Source organism: Chanodichthys erythropterus, chromosome 10 (genome assembly GCF_024489055.1).
Source record: "Chanodichthys erythropterus isolate Z2021 chromosome 10, ASM2448905v1, whole genome shotgun sequence".
Lineage (NCBI taxonomy): Eukaryota > Metazoa > Chordata > Actinopteri > Cypriniformes > Xenocyprididae > Chanodichthys > Chanodichthys erythropterus.
In genome coordinates, this window is record NC_090230.1 from 55,365,488 (window position 1) to 55,390,127 (window position 24,640).

General features: G+C 39.4%; 2 protein-coding genes across 4 annotated transcripts in view; both read right to left on the bottom strand.

Moving 5' to 3' along the window:
- Positions 1-1,576: 1,576 nt before the first annotated feature.
- Positions 1,577-13,237, bottom strand: zfand5b (zinc finger, AN1-type domain 5b). 2 transcript variants are annotated; one of them, XM_067398287.1, is made up of 5 exons: positions 13,087-13,237; positions 7,065-7,244; positions 6,745-6,960; positions 3,205-3,333; positions 1,577-3,114 (listed from the first exon to the last, which is right to left on the bottom strand). In XM_067398287.1, the coding sequence occupies exons 2-5, from the start codon at positions 7,219-7,221 to the stop codon at positions 2,966-2,968; spliced, it is 651 nt and encodes a 216-aa protein (XP_067254388.1). In that variant the 5' UTR covers positions 7,222-7,244; positions 13,087-13,237; the 3' UTR covers positions 1,577-2,965. The 2 variants fall into 2 exon arrangements, with proteins under 2 accessions (XP_067254388.1, XP_067254389.1); XM_067398288.1 differs by lacking the exon at positions 13,087-13,237 and adding an exon at positions 9,122-13,080.
- Positions 13,238-14,857: 1,620 nt separating this feature from the next.
- Positions 14,858-24,640, bottom strand: part of erbin (erbb2 interacting protein) — a 78,003-nt gene continuing 68,220 nt past the window's right edge. Inside the window, exons 20-26 of one of the 2 annotated variants that reach the window (XM_067398289.1) lie at positions 22,822-24,283; positions 21,686-21,784; positions 20,633-20,689; positions 19,355-19,528; positions 18,444-18,536; positions 17,739-17,813; positions 14,858-17,633 (exon numbers count right to left, since the gene is read on the bottom strand). In XM_067398289.1, coding sequence (XP_067254390.1) covers positions 17,526-17,633; positions 17,739-17,813; positions 18,444-18,536; positions 19,355-19,528; positions 20,633-20,689; positions 21,686-21,784; positions 22,822-24,283 — 2,068 coding nt within the window. In that variant the 3' untranslated portion in view covers positions 14,858-17,525. The remainder of the gene's footprint in view (positions 17,634-17,738; positions 17,814-18,443; positions 18,537-19,354; positions 19,529-20,632; positions 20,690-21,685; positions 21,785-22,821; positions 24,284-24,640) is intronic. The other variant, XM_067398290.1, reaches the window with a different exon arrangement.

Genomic DNA, 24,640 nt, shown 5'->3' on the forward strand with positions numbered 1-24,640 from the left:
CACATCCAAAATAATTAGAAATGGCCAAATTGTAGCTCACCTCCCCAGCCCAATATCTATGACATTTGAATTTTTGACAAAAAGTCAAGGCTAAGTTATTGAGATGGCCAATCCAATCAAAAAAGGTGGGACATTCAGATACCAAACATGAAGCACGTCGCTTAACATTTGCCAACCGTTCTACAATAGACGTGATTCGTGTAATTCATAATTGCACAAAAGTGTATGTTAGAGAAGCATTTGTTCATTTCCAGCGTAAGATTGATCATTATTTTAAAAATTTTTTGCAAAGAATTTAAAATTTTTATTCTTTTATATCTTTATTTCCCTAAATCCTTTAATTCATTCAAGACATGATGACCGTACTATATGGATCACTCTGCTTGTTTGTCATTTTTCAGCGAGTTTTTGTTTTGCCGGTTTATCGACTGTCTTTGAGTGAGACATTGAATCATTCACTCAACTGATTCGTTCAGGAAGGAAACACGTCTTCTGTGTAGTGCAGTGCTGCCTCTAATGGTGAAAAGACTTTGCGAAGTGTCAAGGCTTTATATCAAAGCCACTAGATGACGAGCCTGCAACCTTTAGCCAAAAAAAAAAAAAAAAAGGTAACAGCTAATGCTAACGCTGCGGTAAACACTTCCAGTGTGCAGGAAAGGAAACCAGAGGCCACACAATCGGTTGAGAGGAGCCGCACGTGATCAAGTTATCCGTTACGCTTTCTCAAATGGTAAGAGATAAAGACCCTCTCACCTCTCTAGGCTGACTTCAGCGTCGGACCTACGCCGGAGCCTCTGCGCCGTAGGCTGTGCGTCTTTTCATTTATACTTCTGCGTCGTTGTCGGCGTCGACGTACATGCAGACCACTAGGAGGCAGTGTCCGCGGTCATGTTGAGTATCAAAACAAAAGCCGAAGCAGCAGCTCGTCATGTACGTTGTCAGAGAATCTTACAAACAGAAACGGCAGAGAAGCGGCAAATAGGTAATGACTTTTGTTGCAGTTTGACTGTATGTGTCCTCTGAAACAGTTTTTTTTTTTTTATTCATAGTGAAGCTGAAAGTGCTCGCTCTTCTCCGAGTGCTCCGCGCCAGTTTTTTGACCCGAGGGAGGGATTCTAGCAGACCAATCAGAGCGCTTGTTACATTTTTAAACAGGTGCACGTCAGGCTACGCACAGCCTACACCGCAGCTACGGCGTACACTCCACGCAGAAGTATAAATCAGCCTTTATAATACAATCCGTTTATATCAGTGTCAAAGCTTGTACGATGTGGCCCTCTGGTGGTCAGAACGATGAATAGCTGCTGGTTTCACATCTGGTTCTGCAGATAATTTTAACATTTTAAATGATTAAAAGTGAAAAATGCAATATACAGTTTATATTCTACTAATGCTAAAATTTGTAAGTGCTGCTGAGGCAGGCAGAGCTAGTTTCATTGGTTGTGTTACAGATCAACCTTTAATTTATTGACCAATCAGCATCCAGGACGAGCGAGTATAAGTTAGATTTTACACAAATAAATCTTAGAATGAACTACTTATAACACCAGTACAGTACAAAACAGTACATGACAAATTTTAATGATATCTCTGTACATAATTTTATTTACATGATACAATTTCGCAGTAATGTCGGATAACAAGATTATATGCGCAATACATATAATAAATAAAGATGGTTTGTACAACTTGCATAACTAAAATCAAATCAGAACAAATGGTTAGTTTTACTGTGTAAACTGACAAAGCTCTAAAATAAAACAACAGCGCTGTGCAGCCAGACCCAAAAACAGGAAACGGACTGAGCCTCAGATTAAAAGATGGCGTTCACGGAGTAGACTAGTCGCATACTCACACTGACTCACAACACACAAGCACACTCAAAGGGCTGATTAAATGACACTAAACAATACCATTAATTTCTTACCTGAATTTAACACTCAATACCCACTGAATAGATCAATCACACACAAGAAAGGTGAATTAGAGGAAAAAAAGAAATGGACTTCTAGTATGCGGTCAACTGTAAAATACTCATTTCACTAACCATGCAAAACACCCACTTAAAGTTCAACTCTCTGAACAAGCCCAGGAACCACGTTTTCATAAATTGGTGTCACATTACAACAAAATGAGAAAAAAAAAAAAAAAAATGACTTAAAGGATCATGTGAGAGAATCAATAGAGTTGTGTGTTAGTTGCCATGTCCAACCCCATCCATAGTTGACACCGTGGCATCATGGATGCAAATTGCTCAACTGATCATGAAGTATTCTGGTCTGGCTGCATTAAACCATCCGGACAGGATTATATATTTTTCACAAAGTCTGTCAATGAAAACAATTTTTTTTTAACATGAAAAAAAAAACAAAAAAAAAAACAGCATCACTCCAAAAGCTCAATAATTGGCGTAGTCTGATGCTCAAGCAGAAAAGTGGATGATAAATGTTGAAAAGGCTGACTCTTAACGGGAGGGCGAAACGTTCGACCCGGAGGAAACAGAAGAGCGTCCATTTGCTACATGAGCCAGCCATGCACTGTTGCTCTGACGGCGCTCTGGTCAGAGCGGTAACAGTCTTCAGAGAGTCCTGCGTCATGAGACCAACCAGGAGACACGATCACAAAGTAAACTAATAACGATCACGACGGACAGTCAGCCTTTAACACAAGAATCAGATTCCAGGATACTCAGAAACAGACATGTGAGGCAAATGTCTCTGGCTTCATACCTTTTATAGACATTTTTTTTGTTCTTTTTCCCCTCGTTTGTTTTATCTTGAAGCTCATATACCAACAACAGAAAGCAAAAGAAAGATGGAAACAAAGTGATCACTCATGCATTGGCTTAGAAACAAGATTCTTTCCCATACTGTAATTAAAAAAAACTAGTCTTTAGAATCACAGGTCAAAGTGCGAGTCCTTTTATCTGATCTCTCGCAAAATGGAGGTGAAGACGGCGAGAGGCTTATATTCTCTGAATCTTATCGGCGACCACGACGGGATTCTCCTTGCGGATCTTGGCGGCAGCCTCCGCCTTGTAGTCGTAGGGGCAGTTGTGCTTGTCCGAGTAGCGATGAAGTCCACAGAAGAGATTCCCACAGCGGCAGTCGAACCCTGACAAGAGAGACATCAGCATCAGAATGCGTGGATGGAGCGGTTTTATCCAACCTACATTACGTGCAGGAACATGCTGGTTCTGCTCACCTGTCAGGCCGACCTTCTTGCGGCACATGAAGCATCTGTTCTTCTTGGGTTTGGGGGCTTCGGGTGTCTTGGCCTCTTCCCCGTCAGCTGTGCTTGGAGGTGCGGCGGATGCTGTTGGCTGAGTGACGACTGGAAAGACACACAGGAATTAGCATCTATCTAACAAACACCCTGAACACAACTACATGCCAAACACCCATAACGCATCTGGCATTCTTTTTTCATCTTCAGTGTGCAGGCCTTTTCTGTAACTTTTTGCCAATTTTAACTATTGTGACTTAGGCTGCGTTTACACTGGCACAAAAAAATCCAATCTTTTGCTCACATCTGACACAGATCGGAATTAATTGCACGTGTAAACAAAAATCCACATGGGATCCGATTTTTTCGCATCCGATCTGAGCCACTTCCAAATGTGGTTTTAAATCCGATACATATCTGATCTCTGGACATGCGACCTACGTCTAAATGTGCATATCCGATTCCCATTGGAATTCCAAGCCATCACAAGGCGAGGGTGAAATGTTTGCTCATTAAAAGGCTCTTTAATGTTGTATTATGAAGCAGACATGCTTGTATGCACTCACACTAAACTTTGCAGCTTTAGGTGGGAACTTTATGTCTAATGTTATATATTTTTCTAGAAAGAAATTGCACACACACATACATTAAGCAGCTGAATGTCAACCTTTGCCCGGATTTAAAAGACTGTCCAAAAGCTTCGTATAATCCAACAGCTTCACTGTAGCTACTCTCTCCCTTGCACGCGCGCTCTCTCTCCCTTGCTCCCTCGAATTCATAAAAAAAAAAACCTTATATCTTAAACTTATAACTGTAGATAAAACATCAAACGCAAATTACCTTTATTTTCCGGTCTCTATTCGTTCAGTCAGAATTCGCGCTGCAATACATCCGTGACACTGACAGCTGTTAACTTATCCATTCTGACAGGTAGCTAATCATGGCCACTCGATGAAATATTTAAATAATTTTAATTGCACGGCCATTCAAAACCCGAGGATCTACTATGTGCATGTAAAACTATCAATGACAATTTTGGGGCAGGAATGTTAAACACAGAGATATCGGATACCAGTCGCGTCTAAAGTCAATGTAAACAGTGGCCCAAAAAAAATAAAATAAAAAAATAAATCAGATATGGTCAAAAGATCGGACCTGTGCATTAAGACTTGCAGTGTAAATGCAGCCTTAGACACCTAGACATTTTTGACTTTCAGGCACAGAGAGTTTTTTTTTTCTTTTGGTGGATTTCTTTAGTTAAACCACCTCATTAAAGTTTATCAACACTACTTGCGAAGCAAATAAAGTTAACCACTTTGACCAAGAACCTCTTCTAGCAATAAAACAGAGATGTCAGTCAAACAATGCAGTATTTTACAATATCTGCATGGCTCTAAAAACATTAATGGATATATTGGGTGTCATTTCGGAAACGAACGCACAACAAAAAAAAAAAAAAATGGTGCACACAGCCGTTTCCATTTTGGAAATGAGCGGTGGCTACGATCAAATCTCACGTCAGGTCTCAACTCCTGTATGCAAGTTTTTGTGACCCATTAAAAATACCATACCACATTTTGTTTTGTTTTAATGGGTTTAGCTTTATATGTGCAAATAGCAGCATAAACAAAAGAAAATGAGGATTCGCACATCGTCACATCACACACCTTCAGAAAAACTGAATAAAATTAAGTCTGTGTTATAAAATAGAAAGGACTACACTACATTTAAATTAACAGACTGACAAAAGAAAATCTACGATGCTCGTTTGTGATCAACACATTGTATTTGTTTTCTTTATATCTTTATTTTACTAAATCCAAGTGATCGCGCAGGCGCCTCGCACGCACACATTATCAGTTCTAGCCTTTCTAACTTGACATTTCATCCATTCAAACTAAAATGCATTCAACCATACATAAAAGTTACACTGCTCAAATTAAAATGGTCTGCTGTAAATCAATGTGCCCAGCACCCAACCACACACATTTTTGCACATGTGAAGGATGCTATCTGATTTGTTTTATTTTATAGTTTAATATATAATTTTATAACCTTCATTCTTTTTCTGTTCTGAATACCTTTAATTTTGTGGAAGGAACTGCAACAGGCCTATGAATATTTTGTTTTATTGACTGGTATTATACATATAAATTAATGTAATTGTTTGCAATTACGAGGTTAATGGTTGTTTTTGGAGTAAGATGCATTTCTCTTTCATGAGATTTCTTCCTCTTACATTTCTCCGTATCATAAACTATGGGCGAGGCTTCTAAACCGTGGATTTTTAGGGGTGTGATATTCAAATGACCATTGTTTTCACCCGTCACATTTATCAACGTACGATAGGATTGCCAGCATGAGTGTTTGATGAAGCACACCTGAATCCTGTCATAAGATTATTTCTGCGTTCGGATCGGTGCTAGTTTCTACATTAGATTGATAAATGAGGCCCATCGAATCACTGATTTGATTCCTCTTATTTGATTGAAGTAAAAACAAATCAATGGCTTTCAAACTGCCCAGAAGCAAATATTATTGATTACGCAGTCATCGGTCAAGAAAAGCTCAGATTTCTAAGATCGCGTACAAAAATAGTAATGCCGTCTATCAGGATGTGCTATACTGAGGTTGAGGTGTAGGTTCAAGGTTAATATTTGTTTCAGTGTTGTGCAAGTAATCAGCACCGAGATTCAAATGAAATATTAAGAATCGGCTGCGGAGTGGGGTTTGCACAAAAACTGCTTAAATGATAGTGTTCAAAATAGCAAATTAGTCTTAAAGTGCGGTCACATTAGCAAAATTTTGCAAACAAAAAAAGGTCCATTGTCAAGAGTGTAGGGATTTCTGTAGCACAGCTCACACAGAATTCACTTCCAAACCAAGGAGCTTTCTGTTGGCCAATACAGCAAATTCACATGACCAACATGAACCCGTTGCAAAATCAGCATGTTGAAATCTTTTTTCCCCCCCTCACACAAAAATTCAGATCACATGGATTCCTATTGAAATGACTGAAATTCACCCATGAAACCTGACTAAGCACAGGTAAATGTGACAGCACCTTTACCATTTCTGCATTATGTACTAAATAGTATGCAGACATTACGCGTACATGAATAAATGACCTGTAATATTCTCAAATGTGCAGTATACAACCAGTAGTAAACTGCATTTAATAATGTATCCTACAAAATGCAAAGAAACTTGATATGGACTTACACTGACAATATTATGAACCATTATGAATCTTTTAATGAACCAGAAGCATTCAACTTATTTTGAACATATTCTGGACTCAAACTATCAAGTGTTAAAAGACTTTTATAAACATTTTAAATTATTTTTTATTTTTTTTATTTTTATGTTTGTGCTGACCTTCGTCATATACATTTTTTTATTATTTTTATTTTATAAACATTTTAAAGTGTGCTAGCACTCTATTCTGAACACCGTTTTAGAGTCCCTGAAATGTGTTCAGCTGAGACACTTCCTCAAATCTGAAACAGAAATACCAACCTGGTTCAGGAACTTCTACTTTTGGCGAGACCACCTCGTCGTCACAGGAAATGCTCATCTCCGTCATCTGTTGTGTAACTGGAAGGGCAGCAGTGGCAGCGGTAGTGCTGTTGGGTGACTCCGCGCTAGCAGCAGAAGAGTTGTTTAGTGTAGCTTCAATGATCTGGATGGCTGATGCTTCAGAGGTAGGACTACTGGTGACACTGCTAGAAGCTCCTGGAAGAGACCAAATACCCTTAGTGTTAATGAGACGCTCAAGGAACAATCAATCTTACAAACACGTCCGATCGTGAAGGTGTTGAAAGAGCAGAAACACGTACCCATTGTGCTAATAGGACTGACGCCCCCATTGTTTTGTCTTGTTAAATGTTCTTTGTAACAGACCGAGCACATGCCATTGGTCCGAGGGTTGCCATAGAAACCACAGCCGGTGGCACAGAGCATGGGCACGGGGCTTTGATTGGTCTCCTGGGCCATCTCTCTCTGAAAGTGGGTGATTCCTACAGACAACAAAACACAAAGACCATGAAAATGACAGTACATATGTGTGACATGTGAATCAAAGACTGCAGCTGGCTTCATTAAGAAGATTTACACCGATAAAGGCCCTCAAAGAATCAGATTGGGGTCAGACGTCTGAACACTTTTTTTTTTTGGCGTCGGTTTGGCTTGAGCCTCATCTTGGCATGGAATCACCTGATTCAAGCCGGTTCCTGCAAACTCACGCCACAGATAATGTGTAATTGTTTTACAACCAGACTGAGCTGAATGCACGTAGGTCAACCTGTAAGACTTCCTGGAGCCCGCGTTTTGCTTCGCAATTCAACCAATTAAATTCTGCATTAAACTATATGGTGTGGCTGCATCAGAAAAGAGAGAAGGGTCAGTGCCGATGGCCTCATGGGCAGCGCGCCAACATGTAGCGCCAATGCGCTTCGGGCAACCTGAGTTCAAGTCCCAGCCCGTGGTCCTTTCCCGATCCTGTCCCCCTCTCTCTCTCTCCCACTTCGCTTCCTGTCTAGTAACTGTCCTATCATAATAAAGACAAAAACACAAAATCTAAAAAAAATAAATAAAAAAGAAAAGAAAAGAAGGGACATCAGCAGAACAGGACTGTGAGTACTATGATTAATCTGCACTGAAAATACAGCTGTGCACCCATTAGTAAAAACATAGTAATCATTAGCACCAAACAAGCTGTAAATTAGTTTAATTTTCTGACGTAAGCATACAATCATGAGAAAGTTCTAGGTAAGTTGTTCTCAACTTTTTTTTTACACCCATTTAAACTGATGTACTTCTGGGGCCTTAATTGGACGTGCAAATAATGAGCCTATATGTGACCCTGGGCCACAAAACCAGTCAAAAGGTCAATTTTTTGAAATTGAGATTTATACATCTGAAAGCTGAATAAATAAGCTTTCCATTGACGTATGTTAGGATAGGACAATATTTGGCTGAGACAAGACACAACTACTTGAAAATCTGGAATCTGAGGGTGCAAAAAAAAAAAAAAAAAGCAATGCATATCCAATCACAAAAATAAATGTATATATTAGCGGTAAGAAATTTACAAAATATCTTCATGGAACATGATCTTTACTTAATATCCTAATGATTTTTGACATAAAAGAAAAATTGATACTTTTGACCCATACAGTGTATTGTTGGCTAATATTGCTACAAATATATCTGTGCTCCTATGATTGGTTTTGTGGTCCAGGGTCACAAATGTGAACGTGAGACCATTTCTAAAATTTATAAAATGCCTGTAAATTCAATTTTCCTAAATGCATCCCTTTATAAATCACAGCTGATCTTAAATTCAAACTCAATCAACTCCACCTACAGAATGCCCACAAATGTGTCTTCGAGAAGATGAACGGCACTCATCAAAAATGGGCAAGGAAATCCAAACCCCTTTGTTTTAGCACTGCTTGTTCACACCTCAGATTTGAGAAAATAAAAAAATAAAAACTCAAGAAATGGGCGTGTAAAGCTGTGGAAAAGTGGGAGTGTAGAGGGTGGGAAGAGGGAAGACACACTCATTATACAGACAAATGAATATTTAAATATGAGCGGAGAAAGAAGAAGAGAAAAAAGAAAAAAAGTTGGGGGCACATTGATGCATTTTAAAAAAAATATAACCCTACGACAACACATTTTATCAGTAGAGACTAGTAACAACAGTCATGAACAAATGAAATACGTTCTGATAAATTCTTAAATCAGCATTATAACTTTCCAGAGCAACTGGTCTATATGAAAAATGAGGAAGAACATTTAAAATGTTTAATATTTTCTTTTCGTTTACGAGCACTACAATCTTTGAACAAATAACATCAGTTTAACACAGAAGGAATAAAGGCATAGTTACTTTTTTTTGTCCATTCTTCTTTGAATTTTCGGTCTACATCATTGTCTTGTGGGTATCAGAATAACTCATCGTGTCATCGGCTTCATGATCAGACGTACCGCTGTATCAGTGTCCTTATTTGCACATATGTATTTAATTTAAAGAAGACACTATGAAATATGCGCATTGGCAGAGCTGGTTCATGTTTAGACCACTACAGTATATGAAATATGTCCATATTTCTTTGGTCCAGATATATAAAATATGATCCGTGTTGCTAGCATTAAACACATCGTGGCGCGCCGTGTGTTACTAAATAGTTAGTCATTTTTAATGTGTTGGTAGTCAAACTCTAGCTATGTTTGCAAAAATGCAAACAACATTTTTGTGTTACTGTATTGAGGAAACAGCTAGTTATGACAACGCAAAGCTGAACAGGCAGTGGTGAACAAATAGCATTGAAACTGTCATCGATCGGTTAAAAAAAATTTTAGGGTTTCATGATCCTTTAAAAATTGCTCATTTGCACATATAACTATATTAATGCATGTTGTGACTGCCTATTTATCTTAACATTTTCATATGATTTAACTGATTTGCTGATATATGAATACCAATGTATGCATGCTCTTAATTTGTCATATGCATAAGAACATTTTCACGTCACTTTCTGCCTTTATAAATATTGATGTTCCTCAATATTGACAGGATAAAATCCATAGTATTTAGGATCAAATCCAAGCATACAATCGTTTTATAAATCAGAGCCAGTTTAATGTTGTGCATCTTTATTTTGAGTTTTTAAAAGTATTTTAATTACATTCAAGTAATTAAGACTAATAGGAGTCCCTGGTTAAGGACCACTGTCATAGGTTGTTTGCCATTTTTAGTTTCTTGGTAAACATTTTCAGAATTTCTCAATGTTTGATAATGCTGTGAAATGAAAAATGAAGGAAAAAAAAGTTTACGTCTTCACTTTTTTTTTTATTTTTTTATTTTTTATTTGTTCTACTGATTCGGTTCCTTTCTTATCCATTACTGACAGTTTACAACAGCAACTGCATTGTCTACATGCCACTGTTGTAATTCAATAATATTTAGATAGTTGTTAACATACTACGACACCATAAATTCCAAATAAGTGACACTGTACCGTTTTAAAGAGAACTTTCCGAATTCCTTTATGATTACTTCGCTACGGAGCCCTTAGAGGGTGGTGGGGAAAAAATGAGGTGGTGGGAAAAAAAATATGAGATGGGGTGAAAAAAAAAAAAATACAATGATTTTGCGTTCTCTCGCAAATGTTTTTGTTCCCTCGAGAAACTTTGCATTCACCCACAAAACGTTTTGCGTTTCCTCGAGAAACATTTGCGAGAGAATGCAACAGCATTGACAATCCAGCCCCCAATCCCCCCGCCCCCCCAAAATACCACACTTTTACTCCATCTAATTTTTTGTCTTCAAGTCTCTTTAGGGGCTCTGTACTTTGCGTAACACCTCATCATTAGAGCAAAAAAAAAATAATAATAATAAAATAAAAGGATGGAGAGAGAGAGAAAAGACTAAAACAAAGTTAAAATTCATGGCACTCCCCCATAGAGCATGACCTAAAGTCTTGAAATTAATGAGGGCTGGGCGATGACGACAATATGTCATCATAACAACAAATCAAAGCATCAATCATTAAGATATTTTGCTATACCTAATATGTCAAAATATGTAAATAAGTGGTTTTAAGCTGCACAGAAGTTACTGACATGTTACAGTGATAAAGCAACAAAAAACCCCATACAGTGACAATTATGCTTGACAACTAGCTACTGTTTAAATAGACCTTGCAGTACATTAAAAACTTAAAAGCGCTGCTTGATAAAAAGATTTGGGTCATATCATCCCCCTCGGGTTTCACAGTCACAATATGCATAACTATCCATTTATATTAATAGTCAACTTTTTAATGGCGTTTAACATTTTTGCTGCCTTATCAAAATAACTGTCAATACCAACTGCACTGGCGTGAACTACTGAAACGCAAGTATTGTGACCACCCTACTAGGCAGATGAAGTACGACCAAGTTGCGTTGAAGGGTAAATGCTGACTAGCAGTGTGAGATGTAAATATATCTGTACGTGGAACAGCTGGAACATTCTGTTCAAGCAGAGAGCGATTACAGCAGCAAACACAATCCCCATCAAAGCCCCTGGAGCGGAAACATGGACTGCAGACGCTTTCGAGCAATGAACCCGAAATCTGTCAGGACTGACATATCGGCGAGGGCCCCCGGGGTTTCGGGGGGCCTCTCGTCTTCAAGTAAACAAGATTGCAGCATTTCACCTCCGCCTTTTGGCATCAGAGGTTTTCCCCTGAAAAGCCACCACATGGCCCGCATCACGTGCGTGTGAGCCTGCTGCCCTTCGCACTCCCTCACACGGGCGGCTGGATTAGTTTTCATCCGTCACAAGGGTGCAATGTGACATGTTGTCCTGAAGAGCCTCCACCATGCGAACAGCAGTGTGTCCTGACTTATAAATACCCCCCCATAGTCCTGACCTGCCTCCATTACATCACAGACATCTCTAGTAGGACCTGGTTTGCATAGCACTCTCCTTTCCTATGCATGGCCTTATATATTTTGATAAAGCCAAAAAAGGAAAAGCCCCAAGAGGGCTGTTTTTTCAGCCGATTCCCAAGTGTGTTGGCCATCTAGGTCCATTTATCCCTGTCTGGATGACAGCAAATACATAGCATAAAGGGCAAAACAAAGACATGAGAGATAAACAAAGTCAAATATTTGAGCAAAAGCAAACCATTAAGCTCAAAAGACACCATAAATGGAGAAAGACAGCAGAAAACCGATCACTCAATGCTCACGTGTCTCAATGCACCAATATATGAAGCAGTTAAACGACATGTACAGTTTAGACAAAGTCTAAAACTGCACTTTACAATGCAAACACGGTGTGTGTGTGTTATTCACACAGTATGTGTACTTTTAAACGTTATATAGAGCTATATCAGCGTTTGAGGCCTCATAATGAAATCCACTGAGTCATGCTAACACTAGCATCACGGCTAACAAACACACGCTGGCATATAAAGCACAAAAAACACTCAACACAACAGCTGCTGCCTTCAAACTGTGTGTGGTGTTCAGTTTGAGGGGTTTGTGATGATGAATGAGTTTGGATGGATGGTAATGTCCTTGTTTATCTACTTTATATCTGGGTCAGGGTGAATATGCTTTGTGTTCTCCTTTGTTTCAAACACTCTTCCTGTTTGAGCCCAAGTACAAACCTTAATAATAAAAAAGCACAATGATCCACCACCAGAACGTCAATTCGCAACAAATCAGTCAAAATATTGAACAAACTGCGGAAAAATATTTTTAAAGACGTTTATTCATTCACTCAGTGATAAAGATACACAAACTAGCTGGGCTTTGAGTTTCCTGTATAACATCTCGATCGATACACGAAACGACACCAAATAAAACCGAAAACATTGTACTAGAGAGTAAATTACTCGAATAACGATATTAATACATAAACAGCCAATTAACTGTATCTGAGTAAACACTACCTGCAATAAACGATCTTATTTTTCATCTCTGCAATCTCGAAGGACAAAATCAGTTTAAATGCGAAGCAAATAGCGCGTTACGAATAAAATAAGCGTGTTTAAACATAAGCCTGCTGTTTTCGTATCATATTTCAGCTTTTAAGTTGAAAGGAACAACAGGCTAATTTTACTAGCTAACATGCTAGCATCAGCTAACAACCATATTTGGTTAAACTCGCCAAGTTCACGAAGTTCATCAATTTAGACTAACAACTGACACATTACATGATATTATACCAACGAATAAATCTGGAAATAAAGATATTAGGCTTACTAGCTGGTTATTTCACCAAAACTAATCATATTTTCCTATAACGTTAGCATAAGCTTTTAAAGCGTTGTAATTGGGGGAAAGTGTTTTACTTGCCTTATCTGAGTAAAAAGAGAAGCTCCCGGAATAAAGAGACTATATATTAAACCCTTCGCGTTGGTCTGTGCCGTTAGTCCGCTGACGTGTGTGTTTCGGTGTGTATATGTGTTTTTCTCGCCGCTGTTTGTTGGTTTTCTTTAATAGCGGGCGTGACGTCACGAAGATTGACACGTCCGCGGGGCGGGGCCAACTGCGCCAGTCATAACAAGTTTACTGTACAAAAACAACCTTCTGCTCTGAAGCAATAGTTCTAGTGCAATGGACAGGGGTTGCATTGCATTGGCATGATTATCTAATGCTGGATTTTGTTCACTACATTAGTGGGAGTTGTAAATGGACGGTTCGTCCTAAATTTGAAGATGTTTTGACAAATTGAAGCAGAAAAGTCAAGTGAATGAGTTTTGCCTAATGATTTCTGAGTACTATGATAGTACTGATAAAACAAACAGATCTGCACACCCTTACAATGTGCCAATTTTTCATAATTTCAACCCAAATATCAGTTACTATAGTTTGCTGAAACGAGCCATCACTGTCATACATATTACTTTGATTTTACAGTATATGGCACTGGATGCAACATGATGTTTTTAGTAAGAGAAGGCACAAAATGTGTTCGCACATTAAGGCCATATCAAAAGGTCAGATTGTATCGAGATCCAAAACGTAATATTAAGATTTTTTTTTTTGAGTGTACACTGTCTGTGCAGTCCATTGGTGTGCTGAAGGTTATTTTTACATTGAGCTTGTATCAGATGTCACCGCACTGTGATCTGCTGACCCAGAGAACAGCCAGAGCTGAGCTCTGTTTGAAGGACACGTTGATCCAATCACAACACATTTCAATCAAGGCAGAGGCAAGATGAAGATACTGGAACATACTGAATACTGGCTGTCTCAAAATGCAGTGAGTTGCCTTCCTAGACAGCACTTTTTGGTGTTACAGAGACATTCAAATGGCACAGCAATGGTGACGGGGGAGGCCTTTTTATTTGGACTTCTTAAAACCAAGCTTTGTGTGTCGCTCGTCTCGTTAATGAATTTACATGAAAGCAGGATTGTAGAAATGGACATAAAATGCATATTATGTATACATTATATAATAAAATAACCATACTTAAGCTAAGAACCATTTGGCTTGAAATCTTGTCAATAGGAAAACAATGAAATTAGTCTTTTGTTGGATTTTGTCTTTGTCTTCATTTCAAAACAACCCTGGGTCTGTTTTTAAAGCACCCTTATTTTGCCCTCTGGTTATATATAGAGCTGGAATCTGATATGAGGCCAACTCACACTCCATGTGAAAGAAAAACACCACTGCTTTCTGTGATTTTCAGTGATTTCAAAGCCAAGGAATGAAGCAAATAAAGGCGGTGAAGGCTTGATTATATTCTTACCTGTCTGACCATTTAAGGCATTTCCTCTTACTTCAGCAGTGTAGTTGCATTATCAGTAAACAAAGTACTGAGTTACACCTGATAAAAGCAATGATTAAATTACTTTAGTCATCTAATTTTACTTTACAGGCCCATCTAACGACACGTCTTCGTTAACCCCTATCAGCTCTGATTAATGAAGGAAATCATGGACTGAAATTTTGTATAGGCTTGTAACAAAAACCTGCCATTGTTAATGATAATATAGTCATGCGAGGTAAACTCCCATCGCACACCTGATCATACATTCATACCACGGCCAAAAATGGATCAATGAAATCAGCTTTCAGCTTTCCGAATAAAAATAAATAAATAAAACCCTGACAAAATTTGGACAGTTGACCCAAATATCTAAAGAAATAGCTTTGGTCAATAGTGACAAAACTGTAAGAACAAAAATAAATAAATACATAAAAAAGGACAACAAACATACACCTTGAAAGAGCATTAGTTGATTTATTCTTTCCACAGGACACCATGGAAAGCAAATTTATTTACAAAATCTGGAATGTTGAATAAATGCATACCAATCATCTTAATAGTAGCTGCTTGTGGAGAGACCTTTGACATAGCTATACATTAAAAGGGCTGCTTCTGTGATGCAAGTTATTGCTGGTTTTAAAAACATAATCACTAATGCCATGAACAAATTATAAACCTTTTAAAAAAGTATTTACATGTTGATTAGTAATCTCTAAAGTAAAGTGTACTAAATAAATACAACGTAAATAAAAGTGGGACAGTAAAAAGAACACCAGTTGTTTTTAGTCACTGTTCGTTATTACGTTTTTACAATGTCTTTGCAGACAAAAAAAAAAAGTGACAGTTGAGGGATCTACGCTAGTCTGATTCATGACAAAATGAATGTAACAGTGTCCCCAAAAACATTGTGTTGAGTGAATCATTCACAGCAAAATTGGGGGGCGTAGTTTTATCACCTAACGTTATGTACTTTAAACTGTGCGATTAATCATCATCCCCCCCCCCCCCCCCCCGTCTCCCCCCCAAAAAACTAAACAAATGTAGGAAATTCATTTACAAATTCATACGCAATGCTGACCCAAGGCTTAATAGCAAACTTTGAGGGCAGCATGTCAAAGCTAAATTAAATCTGGGATCAGAACTCAATAGTCAATCAATTTCAAATGAACTGAAGTCGAGTGCTCTTTCACATCAAATTGTGGATTTGTCACATTATCATTATGTTAATTTGATTACTTCGATTCTTTTAGCGGTCCAGTCTACCGAAGAATACAGCGAAAAACGATCAAAAGGAGGAATTTCATGCAAATTATACACACAGTACTACAATCGACAGTAGGTCATTCTCCTCATATGCAGACAGGGCAAAAAAAATCTTTCATGGCCTTTCAACGTGACTACTTCAAATACAAACATTACAATTAACGTTTTACAAGGCTTCGTAGCTTGTCGAATCTATTTGATATTGAAGAAGTTGATGTATCCACATACAATGGAACGCTAATCTTCACAGGGGTGTTTGGAAACAGCAGTGCAATCGCCACTGTGACGTGACGAGACATTCATTCGCACACTATTCAGACTTTACGAACATTTTTTTTTTTACAAAAAATTTGGAAAGCCATTTCCTATGTTTTCGTCTTTAAAAGATTTACAATATAAAATGCTGTATCATCGAGAAATACGAAATGGGTTTTCTTTATTTATAAAAAAATGCAACTGACTGCATCTTGCGAATGGAATAAACGACTTTCTATTGCTCTTTCGCCCACTGTGTCATACATCAACCCAATAAGGCCACTGAATATGCGGCATGGATCTGTATGAGTATTGCTCTGGGTCGAACCCATTTTGTGACAGTTCAGGGTCTATGGCACTTGACATGTCGTTTTCTCAGCCCTGCATCGAAGCCCCCAATAGCAAACGTCCATGACTGCAACACTAGTCAAATGTTAGAATGTTTTCGTAAGAGAATAAAATATCACATCTACAATCTTCTTCACAGAATAAAAAACCATTTTGATGACCTCCAAAATGAAATAAGAAAAAAAATAAAATAAAATAAAATGTTTGAGCGCGAATGCTTCGGATTGGTTCGGTGGCATTGGAATCGGGTGGCTGTGTTATAGAAGTCAGAGGAAAGAAGTTCACATGTCAGCAGTTTCATGCCACCCAGCCACAGTGTCCCAATATGCTTTGGTTAAGATAGCTTGAACCACTTTCTGTTTATGCCTTTTAGCAAGGCTGTTCTCTTTCGAAATCCTCATGGAAGTTCATCATCTTGTTCCTGTCCATGTTTCACGTACAGGGAGCATTTCAGCGCATCCATCCAGGTGGCATCTGGGCTAAAGTTTGTGTCTTCTACTTCTGTTTGGTGGAAGTTTGAAGGAAGAGACCCTTATTTCACTGGCGGAACATTCCAGAATGTATAGAAAGCTGAAGAGACTAGAAGAGTTTCTAGCATTGAGATGGATGAAACAAGTTATTCATCCCAATGAGAGGAAGTTTTCTTCACAAGGGTAATCTGACCACCAGGCTAACAGATTTCACATCCAGTCCAGTTTAGCTCACCCCAGTTCTACATTCATTACCACAGTTAGCACATAGCATTGTCTTCCAACTCAAAATCTCACACAGGTCATAAAAGTGGCTTAAAAATAATAATTAAAAAAAAAAAAAAAACGAGTGAGATTTGATAGAGAGCCCTGCCCTCAAGCGGTCAGCTACAGCTCATGTCCCACAAGAACTCTACCCAAGTGATGTCTTATAAAATGAAAAACAAAAACTATCTTTACAAAAAGCACAGGTTTTCATATCAGTTGGAGTGCACCAACAAGCTATCCCACAGTGAAGGTGCATGCTTCCAGACTCTGTCCGTCTTCCACCTGATGCAGTGGTTTCGCCCCTCTTCACCGACGGTCAAACCTTGTCCTGTTTACATCAGCTCAGATTAACTACATACAGCACACTGGCTCCTCTCAGTACAAAAATAAGACAGTGCACATTCAGTTTCGTCAGTTATGCGGCCATCTCTCGAATGATGATCAGGTCGACGGTGCTGGGGAACGTCTTCAGAAGGGATACAGCGCGTCCGTGATCAATGTTAACGAAGCTGTATCCGTTTGCCTGCAAAGTGGATGTTAATTGATGTTAGTGAATTACTAAGGTGTGGAAAAGTCAAAAATGTGAATAGCAAGAGAGGAGTTGACAAAATTGATAAGTAGAAATGACCTGGATGATCTTGTCCCCAGGTTGAAGGAGTTTTGAAGCCGGTCCCTCTGACTGAACCCTCGTCACGAAGATGCCCTGTTGATCATTAATGATTTAAGAGTTGATTATTCATTAGGCTAGCTAGACTTTAGTTCAATAAAGGTCTAGTATATAGACACACAAGTGTGAACATCAGTTTCAGTTGAAAAGATTTGGGTCGGTAAGAAAAAGCCTCTTATTCTGAACAAGGCTGCATTTATTTAATCAAAAATATAGTAAAAACAGTAATATTGAAAATATTATTACTACTTCAAAATTACTCTTTTTTTTATTGTAATATATTAAAATTTAATTTATTCCTGTGATGGCAAAGCTGAATTTTCAGCATAATTACTCCAGTCTTCAGTGTCACATGATCCTTCAGAAATAATAATATAATAAATATTATAAAATATAATATAACATAGGATTTATTCATTTGGCATAGGCATTTCGAGATGACTGCAGACCTAAATGGTTGCTCTCTTGGCAAAGTTAAAAAATAATTTTGTATATTTGTTTAGTTTATATCTTTATGATGTTTCTCTAGATCTAGATACAATTAAGTTTTACTGTTGAGTTTAGGTTAATGAACCTTAAGTTTAAGACAAATTGAAATTAAAATTCCAGAAATGGACGTGGACACCTATTTAATAAGAAACTGAAGTGAAAAATAGGAATACTGACGTTGTCGTCTGGGCGGAAGGGATTCCCGCGACCACCCACTCCTCCTGATATACTGAAACCCAGCTCAGGATTCTTCTCGACCTTCACATGGAGCTGAGAACAAAGACAGATACGAGTGTCACAAAAACCACAGCAGTGTTTGGCTATTAGTTACCATTATCCAATATCCCACACAGCCTAGGTGATGTCAGTGGAATAAGAATTTAATTTCAAAGGCTTTTAAATTTTTACGTTTTTGTGTGTCACTTTAAATGCCAATGAGCTGCCGCTCCCGGCCACTTTCCAGAAGAGGGCGGAGCCTTAACAGCTCACGCTTCGGTTGCTCAACAACAAAGCTGGAGAATCTCACGCAGCCAAAATGACGATTGTCAGTAACGGTGTTCAGCCTTACATTCTTTAAACAGGAGTCGGACACTGATGGAGAGACTCAGGAAGAACTTATAGAATTCATCTTGACGTTTCTTTTTTAAAGTTAAAAAAGTGAAATCATAATCAAATACTCCTTTAATGAAAGATCTTAAAAACAATTCACATAATCATTTATTTGGAATAAAACCATGAATGTTTATTAAAGCAAATAGGGTTCATTTTGATTACCTGTTGACTTACACCAGATGCAACAAAAGCAAATAGAACCCATTATAATCAGTGATGCTGTCTACACTGGACGTGGCGTGACAACAAATTTCCAACAGTAAACTGATGTACTTCAAGCGCTTGCACTACTTCTGACACAAAAAACAAATGGATTTACAACAGTCACTGTGTCACGTAAAGCCTCAAGCTGTTGCGGCGCAGTGTCACAACTTTTGCGTCCGGTGTAATCATGCTGTTAGGCATGATGGTCTATAGGTGTGTCTACATTTAAAATGCATTGAAAATATTGAGATTTCTTTCAGACTGGTGCCCACCTCCTGCTGCAGTGTCTCGTGTGGGACCCGTGGAGGGCCTGGGGGCTGCTGGGACACTTTGAGCATAAGATAGTCGATGAGCTGCTCTCGTGAGGGGTGGCGTGCCATTGCTGGCTGACCGCAGCTCATGGGAGGTCTCACAGGAGGACACATTTGGCCGTTCATCAAAGGCACCTGAGACACAAAAGCACACACCAAACCATCAAGAGATGACAGACAATCTATGTCCTCAAAGCTTAAACAATCCAGTGCAGCATTTTTTTTCCATATAACTCTCAGGTTTTGGCACAGGCCAGTGGACCAGACAGAGGCTACTTTCAGAGATACAATAGTTGTAGATTTATGGTCTCTATGATGAGATTTCTGTGATGTGGAAAACCCAACAGGCCTCTTTAACCACTCAGTGAAATCAATGAAAACACTCTATTCAGTTATAATTTGTGATGTTTATTTTTATCATAACTGAAATTGAGTTAGAGAAATTACTGGGCATTTTCAATAAAAGCCAAAGGATGGTCCTTTAAGCGTATGTCTAAATGTCACTAAATGTCTACTTGATATGATGTGAAGCATTTTTCAGACACCAGGGGGCAGAAAGTTACCAGTAAACATTTCAATGAACCATGAATCTGGTTAGAGCAAGAAATCCATGTTGACTGATGAAGCATCATGCTTTTAGACCTTTACTTCTAATTAATCCACCTCACTAAATGGTTTAATTCCCGAGAGACTAAGAAAACAATGAAACAAATTGCAATTGTTTTTCAAGGACACTTTCACACAATGTCTAAAAGTCACTCGCCAAGTACAAACAAAACAAAACCTCCACACACCTCTTCATATATATTTTTCAATGATAATTTTATCCTTCCATGTGTTTACTGCAGTCAGTAGTGAGAACATCCACACTTGGTTTTACGTGCTAGAAAGATCAGCTCTAGAACATGGCTGAGGTTTCTTTAAAGCAGTGCTTGTTAATTAGAGCTCATTAATCACAGCTGGAGTCAGGCATGCCCACTAGGTCGATATCTCAATCCAGTTCATTAGCACATTAAACAACCAACAGATGAGGTTCTATAGGATGCAGTCATATAGGATACATTTACATGGATAAATTGAAATGATATTCCTTAACATCACTGCATACATACTGTTTTTGATGTGTGTGTATAGAAAAACATCTGAATGTCATCTCATTTGATAAACCAAGCAACATTTATAAAATTCTAAGTGTCCAAATATTTTTTGTGTCACTAGTACATAGTGTAAAGCACTTACTTTTCTTAGAGTGTCGATATGGTAGCCCTGTTGTCCATGAGGACTGAAGACATCGTCCTACAGGGAAACAGCACAAAATGTCTCAATGTTTGCTATGGGAAAAGTTGTGCTGTATTTAATGATGCTTGATTATTGACCATTATGGGATGTTTTTTTGAGTACTTTTAACTACAGTGGATGAGTATAGTATTAAAGCATACAGCTAAATAAGAACTAAAAAAACAAAAACAAAAAAAACAAACAACCAACAGGATTGTTTACTTATGGTCCTGTAATTAGCTTACTAATTCAACATTATGAAAATCAGGCTAAACCACATTTCAGGTATTTTTTAGGATTTCATGAGCCTTTCAGCTAAACAAAACAAAAAACTGAATTTTCTTGAGCTCAGATTGTACTTTTAAGCACACTGACAGAAATAAAGAATGTTTGTTTCCAAGACTTTATTGTATATGGGTTAGTGGTTAGGAATGTTCTTAATCTCGTATTACTTAGACAACCCAAAGAAACGGAGCAATTGTGCAAACCAGCCGACACTGGATATAAGCTGAGAATGGTGAATTTGTGGTGGGGGTCTTAAGCTCCATAAGGGCCATTCCCGTCAATACTTGCTGCTTAGGGACACTTTGATTGCTGCTCAAAAGCCAGTTTTTTCAGCATTTTGCAGAATTGTGTGAAAAAGAGCAGCTTGGACATTCTGTTGAATATTTTTTGTATTTCATGGAAGAAATTTAGTCATAAAGGTTTGGAACAACATAAGGATTACAGAATTGAAATTTTTGGGTAATCTAACCTTTTAACTGACTTTCCTAATCCTGTTCCCGGATGTCTCCCATTCATTTCAGGCCTTGCCTTTACCAAGATGGTTGGAAAACATTCAAAATTCAGCTCAAGTGTTTACAGATATTGTTGATAAGGTGAAAAATGCCTCTAAATTTGTTGGGAACACAGGCTAAACAGCAAGCGGAGAGAATGACCCTTTGGGGAGTGAGAGTGACTCCACTGCACCTCTGGGAGTTTGGGAAGGTGAGGTCTCAGTGGGGCAGTACTTACACTGGGCCCATTAGCTCCAAACTGCCATCCGTCTACAGCGCTAAAGGCCAGAGAGCTCTGACTGCCATCGAGAGTGGCCAAAGACCGAGATAGAGTGCTCTGAACACATGATGACATGCACACAAACACACATGCATTTAATGATGACTTCAGTGGGCATGCATTTACCATGTGTACACTTTGAAACATGCAAGGGTTAGAGTATGTTTATGTGTTAATGTCCATAGAGAAACATGAAGAAAAATACTAGGTTAAGAGCATTTTTAAGAGAAGGGAAAATAAACAATACCATACGCATGCAGTTAATGCTGAAGAATGGTGGAGTGTGGAAATTCAGACTTGAGGTTCAGAAACTAAACTGAGTGCCCATGCAAAGCTTTGTGGTTGCTATGGTGGTCTGACCATGTGTCCAAAAATGAATACTTCCCTACTATAAAGTTCATAGTATTCAGGCGCAAAGTATCTGGATGACCTACTACTTCCAGCGATATTGTGAAGTGCTCATCTGATGAACACTTTACTGATTCATGAGGCCACTGGGAGAGGATTTACGAACGACAGTGCAGTTTATTCCTTATCAAATGTAGTACCTATTCAATTTTTTAGATGTGCACAGTACGTAGCTATGTTGTTGCAAACACAATGGGGTAGCAAACCCCGCTCCTGGAAGGCTATCTTCTACCAGATTTCAGTTGCAACCCTGCTCCAATACACCTGCTTGCTTTTTTCTATCAATCCTGTACACCTTTATTAGCTCATTCAGGTGTGTTTGATTAGGGTTAGAGTTTAACTCTGCAGGATGGCTAATGCTGCACTATGATATTCTGAAACCACTATGATATTCTGATACGGCTTGGGTTCCTTTGATAATCCAAGTCTAATTTTGATTGCCCCACTTAAACAGGGATGGACAACTTTGGTTCTGGAGGGCCACTGTCCTACAGAGTTTAGCTCCATCCCAAATCAACACCTGCTTGAAATATTCAAACAAAACCGAAGACATAGTTTAGATTTTTTAGGTGTGTTTGATCAGGAATGGAGCTAAACTCCACAGGACAATGAACAAACCCTTAATTCCAAGTATTAACAAAAGCTATGCTTGCCTTTGTATATATCATTCGTAAGAACAACCATACCTTCTCCATCTTCTTAGCTTCGATGTGTCTCATGACATGATCCCTCCAGTCAGCTGGAACCCTGCCACCTCCTCCAACTGGCCCATCCAGCAGTGAGTGCTCTGACTTCACCCTCATGCTGGGCCTCTTGCTGGGGCTGCCATGCTGGTAGTTGAAGTCACTGACGGACATGGTCCTCTCTGGAAGCTCGTGAGGTGGGGGTCGGGCACTCTGTGGCCGGGGAGCGTTGGGTCCGTCTATGCTGTACGTGCGGGCTGACAATGGTCTGTGGAGAGCCTGACTCATCTGCAGGGGCCCACGGCCCGCCGCATGAATGTCCCGATAGGTCATGTACTCTCCTTCCATTCCTGGCATGCGACGTGGGTCCTGCATGCACATGGAGGTGCCAGAGGATCCACTACCTTGTCTCTGCAAGGTGCCACGCTGGCCAACAGGTGGCAGCATCCTTTCCTTGGCCCACATGTCCGGGGTCTTTGGCGGGCCACGTTGTTGGGGCTGGGGGTATGGAGGGGCGTTGTTGCGGTTGGAGTAGTTGGTGTTGGCAAGGGAGTGCTGCGCCGGCAAGTAGGGCTGCTCAGGAGGTACGGGGGTACGTTGGCTCCACAGGTTGTCTTTGGGGACTGTGCTACTGGCATACTGGATGTTGTACTGCGGCGGGGGGCCGGCGGGGTAGCGGGTGCTGCTAACCGGAGGTTTGGAGCTGGAGAGCAAGTCGGAGGATGATGCAGAGGATCCAGGGTAGATCTGCAAAGGTTGATCGTTGAGCAAGGATGCAGATTTGGACCGGACGATGCTCTGGCCCTGAGCTGCAGTTACAGATGTTCTGGTTGCGCATGCCACTTCATACGGGGGGCTTTCTCCCTCGATGGAGTACAGCTTCATCCCTCCAACCTCCATGTTAGCGATGCTCTGAGATTTCACCACTGGGGCCGGTGGACATTTCTTCTCTGGCGACAGCTCCTCTGTGCTACGAGAAAGACTCATATCACTTAACGCCGTTACACCTGTCGAGACGGTCCTCGTAGACTCGTAACGCAAAGGAATTTGATCTGTTCGGCCATTGAAATTCTCCCCAGACTGGGTTTTTTGAAGCCGATTCCCGTTCTCAAGGTTCTCGAGTGACAGCATGGCATTGTTGTTGCTTGACATGGACTCCTTGGCTGAGGGACTCTTGGTCCTTTCCAGGTCCTCATACGACACCATGTTGTCAGGTGGGAGTTTGGCCACATTCATGTTGATCTGATCCCACTTGCTGTACTGCTCTGTCACACCATTGTTTATGCCCTTTTCAATGAGGGCAAGTCTCTCTTCCATGGAGAGACTGTAGTCGGCCATCTGGTCTGACTTGCTTTCATAGCTCTGTTGGTTCTTCAGGATGGTCTGTAAGGACGTCTCAGAGTCGTTACAGTTCTGGAGTAAAGGGGTCATCTGCTTCAGCTGGTTGAGGTTTTCATCCTCTTGTCTGAGTTTGGGGAAATCAAATCAAGTTAGAGAAAGACTCTAGCCCTGTTCCAAAACTTGCTTTTCTAGATTTAGTGTCTAGCATTCTATAAATTCATATGATTTTTACAGTTCTCAGCTAATGAAAAAGCAAGTCTAGGTAGGCAACACACTATTACTTTCGCTTTCATTTCATCTATCTTTCTAATGATAAACAAGTTTTTCAAAGTTTTTGACCCCTTTTTGACTTTAGTTGATACTAGAGATGGAAATAACTAGGGAAACAACTCAGACTTGAACTCTGGTTGAATCGTTTCGTTTGGACAGTTAATGTAAATGACTAGATGCAAATGTAAAAAAAACTATTTGCTGACTTGAG

Coding starts and splice junctions, on each gene's coding strand:
- zfand5b (XM_067398287.1), bottom strand. CDS start 7,221: ATGGCCCAGGAGACCAATCAAAGCCCCGTGCCCATGCTCTGTGCCACC. Junction 3,334..6,744: donor AGTAGAAGTTCCTGAACCAG/GTTGGTATTTCT, acceptor GTGTCTTTCCAG/TCGTCACTCAGCCAACAGCA. Junction 3,115..3,204: donor CAAGAAGGTCGGCCTGACAG/GTGAGCAGAACC, acceptor CTCTCTTGTCAG/GGTTCGACTGCCGCTGTGGG.